This window comes from Trachinotus anak, unplaced genomic scaffold, assembly GCF_046630095.1.
Source record: "Trachinotus anak isolate AG129_WGS33_773 ecotype Australia unplaced genomic scaffold, CSIRO_AGI_Tana_v1 ptg000016l, whole genome shotgun sequence".
In the NCBI taxonomy this organism is placed as follows: Eukaryota; Metazoa; Chordata; class Actinopteri; order Carangiformes; family Carangidae; genus Trachinotus; species Trachinotus anak.
Genome location: NW_027273867.1, coordinates 11622545 through 11648670, shown reverse-complemented (window position 1 = coordinate 11648670; position 26126 = coordinate 11622545). Strand labels below are relative to the sequence as shown.

Here is a 26126-nt window from a genome sequence, read left to right as displayed (position 1 = left end):
TCAGTCAACAGACACCCACAGAAATCACCCACAAAAATCATCCTTGGATAATATAAAATAAGCCACAGAGATGACTGAGCAAGGAACATTCTTTGGATGTGACATTTTTTGGCACAGTTAATTTTAAGATGTAAAATCTTAATATTGAAAAAAAAAATATATATAGATTTTGTTTAAATTGTCTTAGGTAACATGGTTAATATTACTATCTTCTTTCTGTCTTCCAGCCTTTGTTCCTCATGTCCCATCCCATCGCCATAGTTCTTGTCAAAAAGTGTTGATCAGTAATGCTAAGACCTCTCTCTATCAACACCCACGCACTCCATCTGCAGGATCTCACCTGACCTTGATCTCTTTCTTGTGCCTTCACGTACATTTCATTTTTCTCTCTCTCATAGCTCTGATTTTATTCTTGCTGCTTAGGTGTGAAACTGCTATTTTTTTCCAGCTCCCTACTCCTCTGTACCAGCTCCCTCTGGTGTGGGTAGATTAAATCCGTCAAGGCTTGAGTAAATGAGAATTTTGAACTTCATGCTTACATTATCTTTGTCGTCCTTGAAATATTTGTTACTTTCCTACTTCAACAAGTAGGAGAAATTGTGGCCTGCTAACTCTTGAAATGAGTCACCATCCAGCTACACAAGGTACATTTGAATGGTGATGAGGCTGCTGTGTTAGAAAATCACTCACACCTTTTGGCCAAGTTTATACGGACTTTGTGATTCTGCAGATGCTCTTCCATTCTTTCTCCGGCGTTTTGAGCCCTTACACCTCCGGCGCTAACTCATTTTCCCTGAGCCCACAGATGATGGTAATTACAGTGTGTGAGGGTTCAGTGCTGATGTTGGGCCTGAGCCAGATTGTGCCTGATGCATGTATGGAGACTTGCCAGTCGAAAATTGAGTTAAATTGGGTAAATGAATGTTGTGCGGACATGGCATTTTACTCTAATTTTAGGGTACAGCTTTAACATGTTACATAGCCATTGTAATTTCTGTGACTTAATGGGAGAGACATTATAACATCAAATTATGTCACCTTTTCCACATTACACTATGCAGCGGTAATGTTTGAGGTGTATTTGATAAGTTCTAGATGTTCCCTTCCTGGCACTCGTACAACAATGAGCATAGTGTGTCATTGTTATATGAAACTTGAGCCAGTGTTGACATTGATAAATATGATGTGGAGACTGCATCATCAAGGCTTGTTGAGAATAAATTATGTTTTTTTTTTTATTACTGTGATAATTAACATTTTCAGACTTAAAAGCTAACCAAGGATCTGTTCTTTGTTGTTGTTGTTTTCATCTTTCTTTCCCTTTTTCTTCTTTTGCTCCTAGTGAATCTGTTTGTGGCACTTTGTTTCCCACAGTTAGCCCCATGTTCTCACTCTCAATCTTAGCTTTTACTGCAGTGTCTTTGAATAAACTGTGAATCAGCATCACAGTGTCACCTCAGACTGTTTGTATCTTCTTTCTCCTTACATCGGTCTCTTGTCTCTCACTCTCGTAGTAGCTAGAGAAGAAGGACTGTGCTTGCTTGTGTAGTTGATTAATAATTATGTCTAAAGCCTGGTAGTTGGAACTTATGATTGTTGTTATAAAGATTTGCCTTCTTTTTCTTGTCTAATCTGTAAAGCCAGTGATTTCCATGGTGTTTTTTAGGATGGATGAAGTGAAACTCAGAAAGGAGGGAAAAATGTTTAAAGCAGGCAGCCAGAATGGACAGGGAGGGGGCAGCAACATTTTGTGGTCAGAGGCTTGCAGTAAGAAAACCTAATTACACTGCAGCACCCATTACCTATAGGGGTTTACTCAATACTGTGCCCACATCTCCTGCAACTCGGGTGTCCTGAATTCACTTGGGTCCCACAGCAAGACTGTGGGTGGGAGCTGCAAAACAGAAAATTATGGTAAATATAACTTGACTTTGAAAGAAAATAAAGCATGACAGACTCAAATTGGGAGAGCACAGTGCAGTGGAGCAGAGTTCACTGCAGATTTTTTGTGAAATAATGGTTAAGAGCAATTTCTGGTTTACGTGCAAAATGATATCCTTGATTTTTTTAATGATTTAACGACAAAGTGCAAAAAGCACTGGACGCTACCTACCTCAGACCAAACAGAAGACAGTCAACACCAGATGTTGTTTAATAGACTATACATATGTAACAGTCAAAGAGTAGTTGGGTCTGATAATAAATGACAATATTTCACATGAGATTAACGGAGCCACAAGTGAGCTTCTGTATGTTTTTTCATTAATGACACTTTCCACAGTAAACTGAGCTTTGTTTTGTATATCATGGAAAGTGGAAACAAACAAATTGCCCATTTTGATTTGAACATGAACACTGCAATTCCCATGATAGACAGCTATCCTCATGTTCACTCATGCCATTTCGTGTAGCAAACATTATAGGTCTGCAAATAATTCAAATCTCAAGTACGCACAGTACGCGTCTCCAAGATGTTTGATTGGCTGTTTTCCTTGCCGTTCGCCTTTCCACAGATCCACAGTGACATCTTGACATGATGGTTTTCATAACAGTGTTTTTGGCTCTTTCTGCAGACTGCTATGGACCAGCTGCACATGCACTTCACCCAGGCCATCCACAACACAGTGTTCCAAGTGGTGCTGGGATACGTGGAGCTGTGTGCTGGCAACGCTGACACCAAGTTCCAGAAGATGCAATACAAGGACTTGTGCACGGTAAGGTGTGTGTGTGTGTGTGTGTGTGTGTGTGTGTGTGTGTGTGTGTGTGTGTGTGTGTGTGAGGGAGGGCGGTCACTTTCTTCCACCTGAACCCAATTTTCCTGTAATTTAACAGCTTTCCGTCAGAAAAGTTTCAGTTCACTTGATTAGATGCCAGCGTGAAGAAGACTCACCACTCATGTAGTCAGTTAATTGAAAAACTAAATAAGATACACCACCTGCATGGTGCTGTGATGAAATGATATATGATGTACTGCTGGGCACACACACTGACCCCTACCCGCACACACACTTTTACTCACAAGCCTCCCATAGCTTCCTTATTGCCTCGTATCCAAGCGAAAAATAACCCCCGAGATCAAAATCAATCACATTTGCATGCCCAGTAAGCCATAACTTGGTGATTTCATCATTGACTGGTGGGGAGTGAGTTTTCCTCCCCCAGGGGCTGTGTTACAGTCTGACCTACAGTGTTGAAGGGTATGTAGAATAATGGCCTCTCTCTTGATATATCAGCTGTCATAGTTTTTTTTTTTACCTCCCTGACCCTTTAGCTCCATGTTTGGCCTTGCTGTTTTGACTGGACAGGTTTTAACAGGAGCATTGCCCCACTGTGCTCATATCTACAATGCACTGCTCTTTACCTCTTACCTTTGCGCTACCTCTCCCCTCTTCATTCCTCTTCTCTTCTTCCCCTGCTTCTTTTTCTCTCTGTTTATGCATGGCTTTCTACCCCAGTTGGTTGTTGGCCTGAGAGGAACGGTCCTCCCTGTGTGAAGCCTCTGCGTTCCAGGTCAAGGCTTCTTTTGCTTGGACCCTGGTCGTACATCCAGGGGCATTGGTGCAAGCTTGCATTCAAGCTGGCAGGCAGGCTGTTACCTGTCACTCCAGACTAGGTTGAAGACTGTAACTATGATGAAGTGACGCTGATTAAAAGTTAATTATTTCCCAGTTGCAGTCTGAGGAAGAGTTGTTCTCACTAATGTGGGGTGGAAGCTTGCCTGCAAGGAAGTTTAGCTTTTTAGCTTGATACCAGTGGCTGCTGTGATAAATTATATGCTAAAATGCAGTGACACTTTAGACATACTGTACTACAGGAGTCTTGACAGTAATATCTGTTTCCAGTTTACTCTTGAATGCTTACGACCGTGGCTTTAGGTGTGTGACCTGTCAGGCTTTTATACTGAATAATTACTACTTTATATTTCTCTGCTATATACATGGTATTTGTATCTAACAAACAGTGATTTTTAAAATTTTTATTATTATTTTGAGATTATCTTTAATGTGAGTACTCCACCTCAATCAAGTTTGAGATTGAGTTTTGGTAGGAAAAAAAACATTTCCTCCATATACAAATCTTGCTTGTTTATAATCTGTCATCGGAAATGGATTTCAACTGATAAGATAAGACACAGTTCCAGAGAAATTGGATGTTTCAGAATCTTTTTATTTTACTTTTTTTTCTTTTTTTCTCTTTCTACAAAAAACTTAAGTCTCCAGCAGGAAAAATTTTGGACTATTTCCATATTTCAGCTGTCTTTCACAGGCTTTTGTGATGATATATGTTGTATATTTTACACTCAAGCTGGAGGGATATATTTAACTGTTCATACCTCTCTGTTGTTGTCTCTTTTTTTCTTCTTGTAGACCTAATTGTTATTAGTCTTGCTGGAAAATCTGAGCCATGGATCCCCTGAATTACTGTGTGGATGCAGCTGCGCATTAGTTACAGTCACATCCTTATGTTTACTTGTGTTTCATAGATCATCATCATAGTCAGCATGTTGTGTTGCCTGGATAATCCCACTCATACCATAAACACACACACACACAGATGGAACAAACACTCTCACCGACTTAAGATGGATGGGATGTGTCGTTTCACTCAGCTGTGTGATTGTGATTGATGGGGAGGCAGCGGACACACACACACACACACACACACACACTCACACACACAGAGAGGCTCACGCTCATAGGAAGAGGTTCGTGGACACCCACACACAGTTCATCTGTGTGGCTGACAGCATTTACAGCCTGTCTGCAGTAACTTTGAAGTGCTGTGGTTGCTTTTTATCCTTATGGTAGATTATTTTATTCAAGGGACTTACCTACCTGCTTGTGAAACATCAAAAGGAGAGCTAACCAAAGTAGCCATGTGAAATAAATGTCTGTGTGGTTTAGGTAGTACACACACACTGGACTGAGGTGCTAAAAATATAAAGATGGGCTTGAACACTCATCCTGTCTGAGATTCCTGAGTACTTGAAATGCCCTTCAGTGTCCCTCTCTGTTGTTTGGGATTTTGCAGCACAGAGACACTCACCGACTTTGTTTCCAAGGTCTCTCTCCTACAAAAAAAAAAAGAACGTGCCTGTGACAAGTTCTGGTTCAAATCAACAGGCCGGCTGGGGAAATCAGCTAATCAATGCTCTCTGCACTCTTAACAAATACCGTTGATTTGCTTTTGAGCAAGGCATTGAACCCTCACCTGCTCCAGTGGAGCTGCTCAGAGGATGTGTTGATGGTGTGAAACTGTATGAATAAGAAACTTAGCGTTTGGGGGACTGCGTAAGAGAAGTGGACAGGAGCAAACTTATTCTGTTGTTGTTCCCCTGATAAATAAAGGTTATGTTAATGTGAGAGCCACTTCAGACCCTCTGAACTTTCCTCTTAGTTATGCAACTTAAAATTCAAGGGAAATGGGAACACTCGGAAAGGTCACTAGTGATCGTGAAAGGGTCTTATTAATTTTACATCAACATCTCATCATTATTGGCTCGCCTTACTCTTTATCAATCCCCTGGTCTGTCAGATTTTTCTCCTCATGGAAATAAAACGGTTCACTTTCAGAGTCATAGGAGAGGAGGAGACTGTTAAGTCTGGACAGACACTTGAGTAAATCCTTTAAATAGGAGGTAGTAAGTGGAGCTTTAGCTTTTTAGTATTGTTTTTTTTTTTTTACCAATATAGTAAAAAGCCATTAGCTGTAGTGATAATAGAGAAATCACCCTGATAATGATATTAAATAACTGCTCATCAGTAACCCACAGTGATCCGTCCCACTCTCCATTGTGCAGCGCTCCATTATTTTCATATAGGCTGGCATTTAGTGCTGCTGTTGTACATTTGAAGGGTGGGCCATTGTGTGAGGCTTTGGAGTGGGTGCAGTGTCATGGTCTTAGGCTGTTTTTATTTTTTTTTATATTTTGTGTGAGTATTCTACTGTCGCTGCTGATAGCTTCATTACAGAATGAAACCAATCAAGTGCCTTGAAGACAGTTTTTTTCCTACAGTGGAATCTTATGTTTTAGTCTATTTGATGATTGCTGTTTGTTTCTGGCGAATCTGTGGTTTGAAAAGTGTCAGTAAAAATGTCCCTTTGAATGTGCTATGAATATTGTTTGTGTGATGCTGCGCGTTAAAGGTAGTGCAGCATTAAACAGCCTAAGTGTTACAGTGTCAAACCACCATTCTTTACTCTGGTTTTTAAGTTTGGTAAAAGCACTGTAACTACTGCATGAAATGTGAATATCATAAAAAGAAGCAGAGACTTCGCCCTATTGAGTTATCAAATATGTTTTAGTGTTGGTGTTTGTGTTTATGTTAGCCGCTCCATTTGCTTTGATAAGATTAAAGGCACTGACTTTGACAACAGAGCCAGTAAGTGGGTTGAGTCCTACCCAAGCAACGGTACTAAAGAAGATAATGGCAGAATAGCACAAAACCTGTGTTTGCTTTGTTTTACAAGAGGAGGTGATTGAATCCAAGTGATTATGTTCCAAGATGCAGATTAGTTTCACATAGATACATTTGAGTGTGTCTACCTTGCTAACCATAGACTCTGATATTTGCATGAGGCGACCTGGTATCAGTCTGTGCACTTCCCTCCAATATTAAACATTTAACATTTTCTTTGCATGCACATGTTAAACATTTCCAATGGAAAAAAATGATTCTTCGAACTTACTCACCAAGTTGTGCTGAAGAGTGTTTGTGTTAGCGAAAGAGAGACATTCCTCTTAGTAGAGTGTACTGTACTTTGTTTCTGTGCTGGCACAGCAGGTCTACAGATTGCTGACTATGTTTTTGATCTCTTGCAGGTTAATCTGTTTATTCTTTTTTTGAAAGGAAGGGGGGTGTGATTGTGTTTTCCAAAACAAAGTGAATCAGCTAAACTGCGGGTACCTGTGCTGTCTTGTGCATCTCTTTTGTAAAGTGTGTGACATTTCTTTCATGCATACTCCTCCACACTCCCCCACACTCACACAACTGATAAATGTGCTCAGCGCTTTGTCTTTTCAAACCCCTCTGACACAGCTTGGCATATGTTATATGCATAATGATAGGTAATTATATTCAGAAAACCAAGTGGCTGTTGCAAAATAGAACCTGAGCTGGCCTCCCTCCAGCTCTTAGCACTGTACTGGTGGAGAAGGACAAGTCCAGCAAGGTTAATGGTTGGTTCCAGTAAGAAAAAGAAGTTTGTTTTTTGTACTTTTTTGTAGCCTTTAACAAACACACACACACACACACACACAAACACACACACAAACACACAAACACGCACACACAAACAGGTCAGAATTTCTTTGTAGGCATACCTAAGGTAAACCCGCTGAGGATCTTAAACCGCGCACACACTCAGACCTCTCACCCCCCACGCCATCTCCCCTCAACCCAGTTGCTTGGCAACATGCTGCTGTGATATAGTTGGCTGGTGGAGAACTGGTAATGTCAAATATAGGTCTGGTTTGTCAGAACTGGTTCATTAGTTCACCGATCTGATTGCTGCTGCTTGTAACTGCAGCCAAGTTTTTCTCTTTTTAGGTTGGGCAATAAACAATAAAGAGCCATATTGACAAATAGCTTATATAGTTAGTATATAATGTGTGTATATATATATATATATATATATATATATATATATATAAACTATATATGATATTATTATTATTATTTAATATTTATTCATGTTTAATTTTACCATAAAAATATTTTAGTTTTCTCTTTAAATATTCGTTTCGAACACAGTAAGTTGTGCAGCCCTGTGCTGAACAAACAGAGAGTAAGACTGTAGATGGAGCAGCAGCAGTTGCTCCCTGTCTTACCGAATGGCTGGTTGATCCTTTGTTTAGGGGTTTGTGGTGTTGATAGCTCAAACGGCGCTGACATTCCCTGATGACAGCCAGTATTTTGTAATTTTGGATGTCTGCTACTCTTTGTATACCTGACTGGACGCCCTGAAGTTGCCATCATACTCACAGACTGCTTTTTTAAAAAAACCAAAAACAGAAAATGCCTCAATTAAAGAAAAGTGTATTATTCACCACTGTGAACACTTTGTTGTGGTTGTACTGTTGTAAAGGTTTGATGTTTTGATGTTGAAATGCTAATTTGGAAAAAAAACAGTGATTACAGATTACAGAAAACAGGGGTTGATATTATCCTCTCCAGTTTGACTGCTGTTTCAACAAATTCAAATGAAGACAAATGAAGAGGTTTTGCAGGGCATAATGTATAATGTGCTATTGAGAATGGACAACGTGTGTTTAACAATGAAATATGCATGAAAGCATCATCATTCTGAGCTTTAATACAGAACAATAACCAGTATAACTAACAGATTCTTCCCACTTTAACTTTACATTAAACTCCAGCTTCCATTGTTGTTGACTGATGGAATTAATAGCATTTCACTCTTACAGCACTAAATCATTTCTAAAAATAGAGGATCCAAGCCTGTTGTGTAGTTTAAATGCCACAGGCAACAGCTCTGTCAACATAATTTGAGATGAAACTTGCTGATGGCTCACAGTCATGAATCTACTTCAGACGCCTCACTAAGAAACGCCCTGTTGAGAGATTGTCCTGGCAAGCAGTGGCTTGTCACTCAGGCTCTTTCGGACCTGCCAGAGCAAAGATCCAGAAGAAGGTGTGGGACTATACTCATGTTAGTCTTTGCACAGCTGGGGTCTTTATTGCATTGCACTGTTTTCTCTCTCAGCAACCACCAATGTATGGGGCTTGTGGTGTGTAATTCACAATGCTTTTGTGAAAGGTAGCAGGGCTCTACAAACACTACTTCTTTATCGTTTTTTTTTTTTTTTTTTTTTACACAAAGGAAATGCGGCTGCTGTCGACAGCACTGTTTCATCTGGCAGTGATTAATTTGTCTGTGAACATGTTGACAGGACTCTGTTGGCGAGTTGTTCTGTCGAGCCTTGAACTGTGTCAGTGGCTACTGTTGTGCCAACTGCACTTTTCTTAGGTGGTCCAAATTTTAACTGAACACACACAAAGGTTTTTTTCCAGGCTGTCTGGATATGTGCAGGAAAAATAGCAGCGTGCCTTATCCTCTGAGTATTTTGAGCACTGTGATTATGCACAAAGCTCAGTGATGGGGGTTGTAATTATTCCAGGCACGAGGTGACACGGTCAGATAGATAGGTAGGTAGACAGTTATCTATGTGTCATAAAGGAGACGTGAAGTCTCTTAAAACACATTAATATGATACCATTTTACTGGAAGAATTTCATTAATGTGTTCTTTTCATTTGTAAATGAATACTTATTACTCCCATCTACTATAGGACACAGTGTCTCATAATGTGCAGAAATAATAAAGTTGACATTTTGTGAATGCAATAACTCACCTCAGGGTCTGAAGCTTATGGACGTTATATTACAGCTGATGCACAGACAGTGGTTGATTATCCACCTACATGTTATATATCTATGGTATTGGGCTTATTATACATGTGCTCTAACTTACATAATATTAAAGAGGCAAAAATCTCATATATACGTATATGAACAAGCGCTGTTACATTTTCCTGAGATCGAATAGCTCTGTGACATCCAGTTGTTTTTGTAAATGGCTGCTTATAGAATAGTTTTTGTCACAGATGATGTAAAAAGTTGTGGTACAATACACAGTAGTATGGTAGCCCACCTAATGTGCACATCTGAGATGTTTTTAAATCTATGTTGCGCATATGAGTTAGGCACCTGCTTAATAACATCTTTATTTTAATCTGTTCTTACATTAATTAGCTCTTACAGAAGATGAAAGCCTTTCTGCCACACAGAAAATAGATGTTTTCCAATACACTGTCCTTGAATGATGAGTATAAGCAGGCTTTAATTACATGCAATGTAGAGGACAGCTTATCGTATTATTATTTTTTTTTTGTCTGAGAATCTTTTTTTTAATCAATGTATTTTAAATTAGTCAGGCACTGTTTGTTTTATAACTCACTGCGTAGTCCTGCAGAAGCACATGTAAAACATGTGACACAGAAATACAGTGAACAGACTATCTTAAGTTTTTCAAAGCAGCATCAGTGACCTTGTCTTTATCACTTCTTTGTTGGCAGCATATCACCCTGGACAGCTACATTCCCTGCCTGACGGATCTGTGCAAGGCATTGTGGGAGGTGATGCTGAGCTACCACCGCACCATGCAGTGGCACGAGGAGCAGGACAAACAGGAGAACACACCCACTCCAGGTAAGAAACGGTAGCTACCTATGAGTTTTTCTGAATTCATTTAAACTGAGCAGTACCACTCTGTTTGTTCTGATGCAGCATCTGACCTGAGTATGGTTACAGATTCAGAAATGAAAGTCATGTGTACCAGATCCCACAGAGGGAGCACATGACTTCCACACTGGTGACACCTTCTGTCTCGCACAAGCTAATATTTGGTGCCTGAAAACGCTCGCTCCTATTTTTATTTTCACTCCCCAAATCTCTCGTTGCCTGCTTTCTCACTTTAGTTTTTCATTTAGACGTTTTCATAAAACACCAAATCTGCTCCCTATACCCCAAGCGAAAAAAGGTAATTCACAGATTCAGTCTACAATGACTTGGTGAAAATGGGGTCAGCTTTCTCCACACTCTGATGAGTGCCACTTAATTCTTGGCTCTTAGATTTCAGTATACAGTAAGTTTACAGCTTTTTAGCGTACAGGAAGGGATAACTGAACCTTGGTGTATTAGAAGTGAAGAGATTACAGCACTGAATGTGTGCTGGTACTTCAGTGTAGTGTAGAGGTATGGATACTAAAGTGGCACACATTTTTCAGTATTCAATAAGCTCTCTTTCAGTGTGCAGGTCGTTAAATGAGTCAGTAGCAGATGTGTGTTGTATTTTTACAGTTGCAGCTTTAAGGTTATAACACACACATATAACACACATAATACAGTGTTTTGTGTGCATTATTTTTGCAGCATTATCAAATTTAAATTGGGTTAATGGTCTGCTCTAATGACATGAATATAAATTATATTTACACATTATTGAATTTACATTGTGGGATTAGTGTGACCCAGTCGTATGGCTTCAAGGATAAATATATGCACAGGTGATGAACCATGAATGATGTATTTTTTTCTTATGGAAATGTGTCATGTGTGACTTTGACTTTGTTCTGTTTCCATGCTAATTGAAACAAGGTTTTCCAATTGAGCAGCAGTCAATAATGAATAACTTGACACAAATGGACAAGTGAGATTAGAGTAAAATTATTTCATTTATAATAAGCAATTAATGCGATGTGCATGGCTTTATGACCTTCCAGCATCATCTAGGCCTGTTTTTATCATTTCAGAAAAGAATTGTTTTTTGTGTGTGACAATAACAGTGTAAAGGGCACTGACTCCTGCACTGGAAACTGACTGCACTCAAGTTACAGCCCATTAAGAACAGCAAGACGGCAGCACACCACATCTGTCCAAACCCAAAGCTTATGTCTGGATCAACAAGAAAAGTCTTGCTTGTGTTGCTGCCTCTCCTCCATCCTGCCTCCATTCAGCCGCCAGATGTGAAAACATCGGCCTCGAGAAGCGCTGTCGTCAAGGCAATACATACTTTGTGGTTTAGCAGTAAGCTCCACAGGAAGTTTAATTTCTTAGCAGTGTAAGAAAAGAAGCCATGTTGGATTAGGTTTATAGCACTTTTTACCTCACCACTGTTCTTGCCATAGACGGTGTCGGATATTAGCTGCAAATGGAGGACTGTTAAATTAGCTTGTGCCTTCCTGCAGCATTTTGAAAGATAGCTCATTTCCATTCCTATACTCTACTGAATTCATTAGGCGAATGGAAGAGGAAACAAGGGGGTCCTTGATGGTTGGTGAAAAGCTAAGTCCTCAGGATCCTCCTCACAGGGCAAAGGACACACACCACGTTTCCTTTCATGAGGACCATCCATCATCTCGCTATTTGAGTAGCTGTCACCTCTGTCCTCTGTGTAAAGGTGTCCCCGACCCTGGCTCTGTCCTGGCTGTCACCTCTATCCTGTGTGTGTGTGTGTGTGTGTGTGTGTGTGTGTGTGTGTGTGTGTGTGTGTGTGTGTGTGTGTGTGTGTGTGTGTGTGTGTGTGTGTGTGTGTGTGTGTGTGGTCCATCAAAGTAGTGATTTACTGTACAAGCTTTGTCTCATTTGTCGAAGGCTATTTTACAGTGACAGTGACCTCCATCTCACACAAAAGGCCGAACAGTCACACCCACTGAAGATCACACTCTCTCCCCTCTGTCTGTCACACACACACATAAGGACACACACCTCTCTCCTCATTAGGAAAGCAAAAAGAGCATCCCACTGAATTTAGGGCTGTGGCCACTTGATGTATTGAGTTGGTCAGTGTAATGTTTCACTAATTAATCTGACCACTCGATGAGAGGAAAGGTCGTTTACGGAAGTGAAATGGACCAGGGTCATATCCCTACCTGACAGAATGGATTTGCTGCCGGAGCGCACACCCTGTCATGCCTGATCAGCGCTGATGGCCGTCAGGCACATGTGTCGCTCTGGTGTGTGAAAGCTTTTGACTGTGTGAGAGTAAATAACCATGACCAGTTCGTGTATCTGTTACATGTTCATTCAGAGTAGGGACATGAACCATGCAGACGAAAATATTGGAATGTATGGAGGCTGTCTGTTCTGCCATGACAAAGAAAGCCATCAGTTTTCAGCACTCAGGCTGAGAATTGACCTTCACACCTCATTAACGTTCACTAGTAACATAGTATATAAGCTAAACTAGGCAGCATATTGTGTGAAATAACCTATAGTTTGCTGACCTCTCCCAGTACGTATTGCAATTTGTTTCATTTTTGACTGAGCCATTTCATTATATTTTTTTATTCATGCATACCTCTCTTCCCCTGAGTCAACATGATATAGCACCAATCTAATCATATATAGCAGTTGGATTTATTTACAAGCCCCTCCAATGCATCTCTTTAAAAGGACCTACAGGTGGGAACTTAGATATACAGTATAACTACCAAACCTTTCAACACATTAAGATTTATATGTGAATAAAAACAACATAATTCTCTATGCCCAGACTGCACCACTGAATAAAGTAATTAAAAGTGTGCATGATGACAAGTGTGATAGAATGTAACCCCCTGAAGTTAAGCGGGATATATTAACCATGTGGTGCAGTGCCACTGCACAGTTGGACCAGTGTTGTCCAACTGTGCAGCACAAGTTTTTTTATATAAAAAATGTCTCAGACAGCCTTGCTGCTTCATTTTTGAATTTAATTTTCTTACTATTTTTTTGGCATCCTTTAACTCAGTGTCATCTGTGGGAAATAACAGATAATATTTGGAATCCCATTTACAGAGATGAATGTCATGCCATGCCAATACAGTGTGATGAAAGACCCACTGCTTCCATTCAGATTGTGTTATTATAATATTCAGAAACCACAAGTCAAGTTTTATGCTAAGTCATGCACAGGCTGTTCTATGAGTCATTGTTTTGAAAGCAGTGGGGAGCTGAGGCTCCTGTGGTTGTTTGTCATGTAAGTCATCAAGAACTCTGTTACCCACACTGCCACCAAAGGTCAGACATTGGTTATCACCTACGGATTTGCAAATGGGGGGGCTTTCCTTACCATTTATCTTTTCTTCCCTCTCTTTAACAACAGTGTTTAATAACCATTATTAAGGCTTTCTCAGTAGTTAACCTGGGGAGGCTGCCTACACCCACTCCAGGTCAACAGTGGGAGATTGCAGTGACCCAAACTACAGCAGCAACAACAGCAGAGTATGAGAAACCCATGGGGATATAATTTTTGGTGAAAAAGGAACAAGTGAAAACTTTCTGAAATTAAATAAAAATGTTATAGATTATCATGTAGACATTCATATACACTGTAACCATAGTATGTTTTATTAAAAAGAGAGACGATATTTTAGTTTTAAACTAGTTGAACCCAAACAGATGCTCTGTAAAAGACTAACCATCAAACGGTTGGGAATTTTAAATAATAAGTCATAATTTGTTCAAACCTGACCGCACAGACAGGATACAGATATTTTCAGACTTGGTGTAACTTACACTTTCTGACATTATTGTTGTCCATTGTCCATCGCAAATAAACGAATAGAAATCTGCTTAGAAATCATAGAACATGATGCTCCTGAGAATTTACCTGAAAATCTGTGTCAGACTCTGAAAACTTTAATTTTCAATTTTATTTCTTTCAGTGCTATAAAGACAGTGGGTATTGGCTAGTGTTGACCTCATTCCCAAGTTTTTAAGTTTAAAGAAGTCTCATTTCTAATAAGAATATACTTTTACAGCCTTACTCTTTCTGGCACACCCATAGCTCTCAGTTTTGTATATACAGTTAATGAGTCACAATCTCTGCTTCTCACCTTCGTCAGGGCTCTTAGCTTTTGCAGCCTCCGTTTTATTTTGTTGTCTCCAAGTTTTTCAGCTGTCTCCTCCTAACATCCCTCACTCTCACTGCCGACCCTGTGCTCATTAAATAAAAACCCAGATATGTCAAGCTGCTATGTAACAATGTCTCCCAAGCCCTCTGTTCTTTTGTCTTTTAGGGAATGATGCAGTTGTTTTCAAGTCTGTCTCTATTACTGACTCAAATTACAACCAGTGTTACAGGGGTCCCAAAGGTAGTATTTAAAAACCATTAGTATAGGGCAATGAAATTCCCAGACATGTTTTGTTAAACACTGTCACATTGTCATTACTAGAAATCATGACTAGTTTTGGCTGTAACATGACAGCAGTGTCTGCTCAGGTGAAATGAAAGGATGGGCAGGGGTTGAATTTAAAATGCGCCATGAGCTCACTCCCGGCTCACACAAGGAAAATCAGGAGGTTTTATCACTCATGGTCACATCCACGTCTGTGTGTTAGGATTGTAATCATTTGGTGAGAGGAGAAGATAAACATCCATGATAGCGAAGTGCAGAGGTATTGTTGTTATTTAGTTTTGATTTGATTATCCACCAAACAATCTTGGTGGTCTAGTGCTCAATGCATGCTTGGAAATAGCAGAGGCTGTCCATTTCCCTTGGGATAAGACAGACTTGGACATGGACATGGCAACAAAGCTTGTATTTAGCTGTTAAGATTTGCTTTTTGTGAGATGTGTCATACAATTTGACGTGTATTTGTTTGTACTTAATGCAAAGATACACTTGTCAAGCATCTTGTCTTCTTGAACCAATGTGAGACATGGGCTTACCCATTAATGATGTTGAAGGGAAACCCATTGTTCTGATCTGTTGCAACAGATAAAACTTGATAGGAATTCCTCTTGAGGATTTTTCTCTCTTTGGTGTCTAAGGCCTTCTGTCAGAATCCATAATAAGGCTGAGCAGATCCTTTGTGCTGATAATTGTATGCCTCAGAGTACGATTAACACCGATCCTGTGGGTAAAGTCCACATGCAGACTGATAAAAAGGAACATCAGAGTCAGAAAACCAGAGTTCTCCTTTTGCTTTGTTTCTTGTAGAGATGATCAGCTAGTAGGGACATTACTCATTTATTGATGATTGATCAATTATTTTGAAAAGAGTACACCATCAATTTAGCATTGCACTCCTGTAACATTGTCAGAATGGACAGTTTAAAAAAACAAAAGAGCCAGAGAAATCATCCTTTTTATTCCATGCATCCTGTCCCATGCAAGTGGACCACTGACAATTGGGTCACGAGATTTGGATGTGTCACAAGGATGCTTGTAATGACTAATGTAGCCTCAACCAGAGAGACTTTTTTTAGATTTTCAAACTTGTAGCCTTCAGACCCAACCAACACTGAATCAAGCGACATCACTTAAGGCAGTTTATCAAATATACAGGTCTTTTCACCCATGAAAAGGAATGGAGTGGAGTTTAAGAATGTGATTGATCAACAACATATTAATGGATTGTCTACAGAGTTAGCGATCCATCCATTAGCATTCCAGCCTGTGATATGAGCCTGGCATGAAATGTGGAAGGATTACCCTTCCATAAATCAGTATACACCTCAACACCTCACCTTTTCCTACAGGTAAGATCTTCATTTTTAAACACTTCATGTAGGTGGGTGTAACAAGTCACATAGGAGGGATTCTAGTCAGTGCTTTCTTCACGTTTTTGTCAGTGTCTCTATAAAAGAATACCTGCACATACTCTTAAAGGTTTCTGTGAAGCTTAGATTAATCCTGTTTCATTGATCCCCGCTGAACACTGGCATCTGAGATGTTGTACTGACTTTTTCCTCCAAATGTAGACAGTATTTCTTATATCTTAAGCTTAATTTTTTTCCTTTCAACTTCTTGTGGTGCCTTTCATATAGTGTTTTTTTTTTTTTCCTTTTTCTTCTTCAGCACCGAATAAAAAATGACATGACTACACTCGTGACAACTGTTCTGGCTCTCTCTTTCTTCCTTTATATTTGTCTAATTAGATGTACACAGAGTGTGGAGGTGTAATAAAATTCATGTTTGTACTGTTTTTAAAAGGATATGCCTTCTGCTCCAGTGTGTCATCATGAAAACACCCTCACTGCTGCTTATGCTTAAGTTAATGTGACAGTGTAGAGTTTACTTGTTTTAAAAATAGGCAAAATGGCAAGAGATATTTATCCTCTGCTCAGCCGACAAATACCTCTCCCAGCAGGTCTGGTCTACAGTGGCTCTGTTTTGACTACAGCTTGGAGACGTTTGAGTCAAGCAGAGTTAAATTATGTGTTTGTATGGTCAAAGCTTTTGGTCTTTCAATCATCTTGCTGCTTTAGAAGAAGGAAAACACTACCCATGATTCATGCCCATCTCCCTTGTTCTCTCCGACTAATGTGTCTCACATCATCTGGTTTAATGGTTAACGAAGTGCAGTGTTTATGATCTCAAACACACACATATTCCTTTAGTGACACATTTACGTTTTTCCTCCGGTGCTCATACACTGAAGACTGAAGTCTAAAGTGTTGGAAATTCTTGTGTGTTGAGTGTCTTTCTCATCAATAATCTGTACCCCCTCCCAGCGAATGCCGCACATGGAGATGGATTCACCATGTTGTTTGGTTTGCCTGTAAATATACGTCCTTGGCCACTGCTCAAAGACTGCCTTTTTTAACCAGAAGTAACGTAGGAACTCTCATAACAGATACTTCAGCAGAATTTTATCTCTTTTTTTTTTATCCACAGTGCGATGACTGGAGCTATTTGTTTATGCCCTGCTTAGAAACTGATGTGGTTATGTATTTTGACTTGTCCTGTGAAGTATTATACACTGCAAAGCCCAGAATGTTATTCATTAACAACTTAGTTGGTCATCAGGCAGCTGCAGTGGGTGGCGAGGTCTTCCTTCCTACAGATAGAATCAGGATTGAGACTGCAGTGCCTTTAAGCACCTTCCCTGTGAAAGCAAAAATCCTGACCTGGGCAGCTGTTTTTACTGTAGAATCGTAAAACAAAAAAAAAGTAGAATATTTTTTTTTGCAAGAACCCATGTGTTTATTTTTTTACTGACTGTGCAGACAAAGTTTTTTCTTTTTTTTATGGATTCTTTTATTTTTTTTGCTGTCAAATGTTCAGTCCAGTAACATCCAATAGACCATGAACAAGGAGTCATTTATGAAATCATTTTGGATTCCTTCCCACTGTCACTAAGTGCTCACTCATTGTGGGAACTGTTGGGTTTTTCTCCATAATATTATAATGTCTTGACTATACCCTTTAAGGTGGCTTGAGATAATGTATGTTATGATTTGGCGCTGTACAAAACAAATTCAATTTAATTTAATGTGTAAATTGTGACACTTATTGACTTTAAAGGAGGGTTTTCTATGAATAAGAAAAAGACACACAAAACATAAAAACCATCATCAACATTAGCCAGTAGGGTAATCTATGACAGATGAGCCTCAGCACTTACCTGTCTTCACGATACATTAAAGGAATTTAATGTGGGATCGACAGCCACCTGCTTGTTGACTTAACAGACTCAGTGTTGCTATCCTAGATATTCACTTCTAAAAGGGCAAGCAGCTTCAGTTTTACTGCAGCAATTTTCAGATAAAGGAAAATACTGCAGCCACAATGACACTGTAGCCTCTTCAATGTCTGCACGACATGCAATTCTATCGGATCGATCAGAGAAAAAAGGATAGTGAGTGATACTGATGATAGAGGAGGAAGCATGTTCACTGAAGATGTTGGTTTCATTGTCTGACCGTCTGATAGGACTCTGACACCTTATTTAACTTCCCATCTATTATCGTTCTACTGGTTTCTAGGTCGCTGTCAGCTTTCCCTCCCTTGAGGGACTGTATGAGACATGCTTTTCAGATGCTGACTGACAACCACTTAGTCTCCAGCTAAAATTCTTGGTCTAACTTACACTGAGGAAGTTTAGGCAGAACCGAAGTGGGTCAGATCTGCAGAGCAGCTCCAACATATTTCCCTGGGAGAGGGATATATTTAAGTTGCATCTTGATCAACCATAGCAATAATCTTTTTTTTTTAACTTTTGTATGGATCCAGGCTGCACTTGCATCTTTTGTCCTTTGAAATACAGTAGGTAAATGACTTTATTTGTGTCATATAGAAAGAACAGTGGCATACAATTTATAATTTTTTTTAAATCCGTCTGTGTGTCTGTGTTTGAATATTCCTAGACGATGCAGCAGCAGCAGCAGAGTCTGACGAGTTGGTGGTGGACCGCAGCTATGTGAAGAAGAAACTGGAGCATGGACTGACACGGATCTGGCAGGTCTGTAGAGAAGAGTCTGCTTCCCAGTTTCTTTGTCTTTTTCCCTTTGCGTGGTCTGAAAGCATGTCTCTTCCTTCCTTTCCGCTCCTAGTTTTTCTTTGCATATATTTTCTCTCAGATTTCTGCTCAACTCAGAATTGCTCAGGTTCTCCTTCCAAGGATCATCTTGTGCCTCTCATTTCTCTCTCCAGGATGTCCAGTTGAAAGTGAAGGCCTACATCCTGGGGACAGACATGTCTAACTTCAAATATGACGATTTCATAGTGGTACTGGATGTCATCAGCAGGTACATCGCACAGCCAGAACAGTTAACTCCACTAATTGGTCTTCATTATCTTGCTATCTGTCGTCTCTTGTCTTTTTTTTCCCCTTATTTTCAGGATTATCTTCTGTCACATCCAGTCTCTCTCTTTTGCTTAACTTGTTTCTCGCAGTATTCATTTATTCTCACTCACTAGCTTCCTCAAATTTAATATAAATTTTTAATTTTTTTATGCTCATGTAACATTTAATGTTTTGCGTCATCTGTGCTCTGCAATCTGACAGTCCCTCTGTAATTCACAAGACTTTTTCTTTTTTGTAATTGTTTCTCTAATTCTGCAGTGGAGCAGCAGCGTCAAGGGTTGTAGCCAATTTATTGTTAGAAAGCATCAGGCAGACTTGTCAGCTGAAGATAGAGTAGATGTAATCTGGTTTCTGGTGATATGTTCTAAGAAATTTGAGGTCACTTTAGGAGTACGACAAAGTCTTTTTTTTTTGTTGTTGTTTTTTTAATTACTTGCTCTATAGAAGTTGGCACTGTATAATAAATTGTTCCCTCACCACATACACAGCCACATACCAACAAAGTTTTCAGTGAGAAATAGACAGTCTATCCCATTGTCAGCAATTAAGTCACTTATATGAAAATTATTTGTCAGACAGTACCCTTACATACCTGTAGGGGGGGTTGTTTTTTAAGTTATTTTTTGGGGCATTTTGTGCCTTTATTAGAAAGGATAGTGTGGAGTGAGAGGAAATGAGGGGAGAGAGAGGGGAATGAGGAAGAATTGAAAACAACTGTGTCCTCCGTGGCACAGGGGTTTTGAATGATCAGTCATTGGCAGGGAGATAGTGAGACACTGTGGAGAAGGTTTCCAGTTAACATCCATGAACCCTTGAGGCAGCTAATGAAGCCACTGCGCTGCGGGTGAGGTTGTCTTTTCATATAGTGAGACACCCATTTGCCAAGTCAGCTGTTGAAGGTTCAACAGTTTGATGACGTACCTAAAAATGTTAAACCATGTTGTTTCAAATTGCTTACCCTGGGTGCAGAATTGTGTGGTTCTTCTTCAGCACTACTGCTAACAGTACACTGTCTGTGCCTTGACTGGCACATTACAGTTACCAGAGCAAGTCTGTTTACACAGTGTCTCAGTGACCCTGCTTGCTCAGCTGTCATTCAAACACAAAATGGTCTTCCCACAAAGGATTTGAGGATGAAGAGCTGTTTTTTTGTTGCCCCAATGAAGATTTTTCTTTTTATTGAATGATAACATAATATGAGCAAAATATATTTAGAAAATTACTTTAACATTTTTGACTAAAAAAAGATTTTGGATGGTTTATTCAGAAGCACATTTATAATTTAAATAATTTTTGCAATAAAACCTTTAACTAACTACTTTAGCTCTTACTCATAGATAGTAATTGATTAATCAGATCACTTCTTTAATGACGGTAATACTAACTTGCAGTGGTTGCATCACTGTGTGCATGTACACTTCTTCTCCTTACAGTGTGTTGTCTCACTACAGGCTCCATCAGATAACAGCCCTCCTGATTGTGATCCATTTTGTTCTTGCTGTCAGTGACAAAGGGGTATTGATTATTGGAAACTTCAAGGCCAGATACACCTGCCACTGAGGTCATGAGGACCACCTCCTTCACCTCTATTTTTACAGTGTAGATTAATTGGGTGTCTTTATAAATATTCATAAAGAATAGTCCTATTGCCTCGACAGATCCCTCTGTCGTCTTTCCTCTCCATATCCTTCCTTTCACCATTGTCCCTGTGAACATTTGTTCCCTTCACCCCTCTCTTTCAGGTTGATGCAGGTGGGCGAGGAGTTCTGTGGCAGCAAGTCGGAGGTCCTGCAGGAGTCTATCAAACGCCAAAGCATCAACTACTTTAAAAACTACCACAGGTAAGATGTTTCCATCACTTCTACTTGATCATGTGACCATTAAATGTTATTTCTGTTTATTCACTGAGCTGAGGTGATTGATTCTGTGTAGACAATTAGACCCAGTGTTTATGGATCTGACATGTGTAGCTCCCTTGATGTTACTGAAAGAAAGTGGTGAAATGATAGGAGGTGTAACAGATTTTTGGACAGCAGGTTGGCATTGCTTGACAGAAACATTTACACACAATCACTACCATTGGCTCCCTCTAATGCGCTCTATTCCCAGTGTAACCCTCTTTGGAGAGGACTTGTGATTACATGATAACACTCGCTGAGCTAGAAGCACATTTACATCTTGATTACATACCCCTCGCCCACCACCCCCCACCTGCCAACCAAATGAATATGCATACTTTAACAAAAGCCAGCATCACAACATCAGAGGTGATTTGCATTGTCATTGCATTGTGATTGTGATTACCCGTCTAGAATCATTAATAATATGCTTACATATCAGAAAGCTGTAATACCCTTCATCCCTATGACATAGGATGGCAAAGGAGCGAGACACAGAGTCATGATGGGATACATCTTTAGGTGAGAGGTGATAAGATGGAGGTGATCTCAGTGGGAAATTGTAACCAGAATTGAAAAAGAGAGTAACAGTTGACAGACCCACAGAGAGAAGAAGAGCAGGAAGTGGACATACAGCAGCATTATGAAGGCACATTATTAACCCCTCCACACATACTCTGACATACGCACACATTTGCACTGCTGACCAGGAGGCTTCCAGTGTGCATCATCTTCCGATTAGGTTTGATTCATTTTCCAGACGGGTGTCATTCCCAAACAGATTACCCATCAGTGAACTTTGACTGGCTGATGCCTGGATTATTCTGTCAGCTGCCTGCAGTAACGCGTTCCATCATCAGGGTGGGTGTATCATTGGCCTGCAGGTGCAAACAACAGAAGGACATTGTCAGGGCTCAGAAATGATAAATAGTGTATCTAAGAGCTTTGGCACAAACATTAGATATTGGTGGTCAAAGGTCAAGGTTATGGTGACCTCATAAAACACAATTTAGGCCTTGTGAACACAATTTCTCAGGTTTGTATCTGTATTCTGATTGGTTGGTTTCAAGCTCTATTCTTAGTGGTTGGTTTGTAGCTATCTTCTGATTGATAGCTGTATATTGAGTGGTTGATTTATGGCTCTGTTCTGAAAGGTTGATCTGTAGCCATATTCTAACTCTTTACTGATTGGTTGGTTGATTTGTAGCCATCTTCTGATTGTTTGCTGTGTTCTGATTGGTTGATTCATAGCCATGCTCTAATTGGTCGATTGGTAGCCGCGCTCTGATTGGTCGATTGGAAGTAGCATTCTGATTGGTTGATTTGTACGCTTGTTCTGATTGGTTGTCCATATGTTCGTACATCAGGCCATCCATCCGTCCCATTCTTGTGAACCTGGTATCTCAGCTATACCATGAGGGAATTTCTTCAAATTGCTGATTAGATTTCGGTGGTCAAAGGTCAAGGCTTTGTGAACACACGGAAGCATACAACCACAAAGCGGTAATTCTAGGTTTTTTTCCTAATTAATTTTGTCTGAGAGATGTTTTCTTTTTATGTCCTTTAATTCTCAGTATTTTATTTCTCAGAAATATAGCTGTAGGCAAATGGAGCCAATGTTTGACAAATGGACAGGTTAAATATAGTTCATTTAGTACAATACTGCCTGTTGAAGTCAACTACAAGTTTTCCCTGTCTCTTGTCTGTTCCACTTTCTATCAGCTCTCACACTTCAAACAACTTTATGAAAAGTAGCACAGGGTGGTGCATTGTTTGAAGTCAACACTGCTCTGACATTTCACACAGAAAGACCTCAAATTGACCTCACGGGCGAGCACCAGGGTGGTTGTCATGAGCTGTGATCACAGATAACATGGAAACATTTTACACACACACACAAAATGAGGCACGCACGCACACACACACACACACACACACACGTCTTCCTTTTCATTTCGCATCAGTGACCTTTGCAGGTTTTGTTTATGTCAGCACGTTTAATCTGGACTCAGACCATGGGAGCTGGTTAAATATACAAATTGGCATGAGGTCATCAATGCACAAATGTTGACTTCTTTGTCCTCTTCTTTGCTTCTTGTTTTTTTTTCTGCTCTATCCCCTCAGGGCAAGACTGGAAGAGCTAAGGATGTTTCTGGAAAACGAGACGTGGGAACTGTGTCCTGTCAAGTCTAACTTTAACATCGCCCAGCTCCATGTGAGTTAGAATCACATCACTGGGGCGGGGAAGTGAAGCATGGTGGCATTCATTTATTCCACACTCTGTCTGTGAAATATGCATAAGGATTTAAAACATGTGAGATTTCTGTGTGTGGGTGTCTCAGCCTGTATATCAAGATAAGAGGAGTGAAATTCACTGAACATTATATAACTGGTTGCTGTCCCTTTTGGCCTGTATTTTAGAGGGTTTTATTGCCCACACTCATTAGCAATAGTTGAAAAATAAAAACTTGAACATCAGACAACCAGCACCAAAAATGTTTTTGGTATGTACTGGATATACACTGTAACCAACTCAAAGGAAAGATCATCATTTCATATTAAAGCATGGACATGAAGAAATGTCAGAAAGATAAATTGATTTAATTCAAAGCATGTTTTTGTTTTTTTTTAATTTTCATGCATCTTGTTTTGTCCGTCTTGCTCGGGGATATGTGCAACAAACATGAAAAATAATCTAAAGAATAAACCCACTGGCGTGGCAATGTCCACATTACTTTATGGTACACAGGCAGTGCAATGCTCAGCTGTTCTTACAAGATTATTTAAATTTGCCAAAATTTGCAGCGGTTTGTTACAGATATCCCTTCAGGACAATGATCTTGTTGTGACTGTAATACTTACATTTTATACTCTAAATTGTTGACTTTTTGTGAGAAAGTACAGTTGATAGAACCTAGAAATTATTAAATTATTATTAATAAAATTAATTCAAATTAAATACAAAACCTCTTTTCTCCATTTCTTGTCTTATCTGTCTCATCATCACCAAACACCAAACCTACATCTGTTGTCCTTCAAAGTGTCTCTCTGTCCCATCTTCTCCAATCCAGGAGTTTAAATTCATGGGCCAGTGTCGCTCTCCATCCGTTTCACCAAGCAGACAGGCTGTGTCCTCATCCACCCCGGCACAGGAGGAGCTGTCTCTGTTCCAGCAGTACCTTCAGGAGGGAAACCCATTTGAGATGCACATCGAGCACAAAGAGGAGGAGACGGAGGATGTGCTGGCATCTAACGGGGTAAGTGCCAAGGATGGGCAGTTGCACAAGAACTCATGGTTGCAATTGGTGCTTTCTTAATGGTTTAGAAATCATTGTATTGGTGTTAAATGTGTGTTGCCCAGTCTGTCAAAAACATTTTGACAAGAATTTTTCACAAGGTAGTAACCAGGGATAGTTGTTTTAATTTACAGTTAGACAAGGAACACTGGTGTCCATTTACTGTTCATCATACACACTGTTTTGCCCTCATATCTGCTAATTCAGCCAAGTTTTTCATTGCCACCAGTCAGATACTGTGCAACTACTTACATAAGTATGTCCAATTAACAAGGCTACCTGTTGAGGTAAAACACCAAACAAGTTAATGAAGAGACAAGTTGATTAATTGGTGTGTAATCACTGTGGGTCTTTAAGTGGTTTACAGCAGCCCTCAAGTTGCCATCAGTAGGGCCATAACACACTTTTATTAACAGTGCAGAGCCAACAGTGCAGAACCTGCCATGATCATTATAGCACTTTGATGCATTGTCTGACATGTTGTATAAGCTGTGAGATAGCAAATGAATTAGTGGGAAGCTCCAGCACAGGGCCAATGGTAAACACTGAGACTAGAGCTGAAAGTAATAATGGAGCATCTTTGTCATGTAGTCATTTTTCTATGATTTGTTTTGCTCTTCATCCATCAGGATTCAGTAATGTTCCTCAGCAAAGCATGGCTCCCAAGAATGCTATTTTAGTGTCATATTTAGTATCCAGACTTACAGTGTTGGAAACCTTTTTATTTCTTAGAAACACATTTTCCACTCTGCATTCTGTGTTAAATATAAATGGTTAGCACTTCATTGGAAAAGAAATGTTGAACTACTAAGTATGGTGCATTTCAGTTTTGCATGCAGTCTGTGGTGTCCTGTAAAACTACCAGGCCTACCACTTTGGCAACATACATAATTGACAGAGAAGACCAGCACAGCTTGAACTGGGAAGAGAGCATTGGGTTCTTATCTCATCCACCAACTTAAACCAAGTGCTTCTGCAAATGTGGAAACACAGTGGGCACTGAATTTATCATTATGATTAACAACAACCAAACAGTGGCTACTGCTGTGTGGTTAAGAAGGAGCAAGAGAATCAGTGTATTTGCACTAACAAGGTGCTGTTTGCAGCTTAAGTTAGTAGTCCTCTTGTTTCTTGAGGCAAGCTTTAAGTCTGCACACAGGTGCAGTGACACCCAGACACATCACCCACTTTTTTTATATGTTTTTCTCAGTTTTTCTTCTCAAGCTCAACATCAAAAGCAATATTGCTCTATCTATAATATGAGGCTTACCAAGACCCTAGCGTGGCTTGCTCTTAAGCTTGTAATCCTGTCTATATGGCTGTTGTGTTGCCTGAGCTTGCCACTTAAGGACAGAGAAAATATTGTTTTATTTCAGGGCTTTACCTGAACGCTCCTCTGAGAGGTGAATGACTCTTTTTTTTGTGCTTACTTCCCACAGGCCAGTTGTTTCATGTATGTATCAGGGCTAAAAGATGTGGATGTTACTTTTTACCAATCAACTTTCAAATATTTTAATCACAGCCCTTACTTGTTTTTCTTTTTGAGTAGCCGATTTGTATTTTGTGTTATTTTATTTTTATCTTTGTAGATCTTTGATAAAGGTGTGTTTTCTGATCAACAGCAGTGACAAAATTTCCCCATGGCATCAGATTTTTTTCACACATATCGCCCACAACAAGTGATGCATCATGAAAGTTTCGCAGCATGTTGTAACAACATTTGACTTGTTTTCGTCCCTTCTCCTCACCTCGTCTGTACTGTACTTGTTCTTCGCACTGGTGCTTTGACCACAGTTTTTAGCACGACCTCCGTCTGATCTTTCTATTCCCAA

The 26126-nt window shown here is 39.8% G+C and overlaps 1 protein-coding gene across 3 annotated transcripts in view; it reads left to right on the top strand.

The window, feature by feature from the left end:
* Nucleotides 1–26126, top strand: part of vps50 (VPS50 EARP/GARPII complex subunit) — a 96876-nt gene that overhangs the window by 35515 nt on the left and 35235 nt on the right. For 2 of the 3 annotated variants that reach the window (XM_071499534.1, XM_071499536.1), the window contains exons 12-18: nucleotides 2574–2714; nucleotides 10100–10232; nucleotides 18661–18755; nucleotides 18947–19041; nucleotides 20843–20941; nucleotides 23123–23213; nucleotides 24070–24255. In XM_071499534.1, the coding sequence (XP_071355635.1) occupies nucleotides 2574–2714; nucleotides 10100–10232; nucleotides 18661–18755; nucleotides 18947–19041; nucleotides 20843–20941; nucleotides 23123–23213; nucleotides 24070–24255 (840 nt within the window). The remainder of the gene's footprint in view (nucleotides 1–2573; nucleotides 2715–10099; nucleotides 10233–18660; nucleotides 18756–18946; nucleotides 19042–20842; nucleotides 20942–23122; nucleotides 23214–24069; nucleotides 24256–26126) is intronic. The other variant, XM_071499535.1, reaches the window with a different exon arrangement.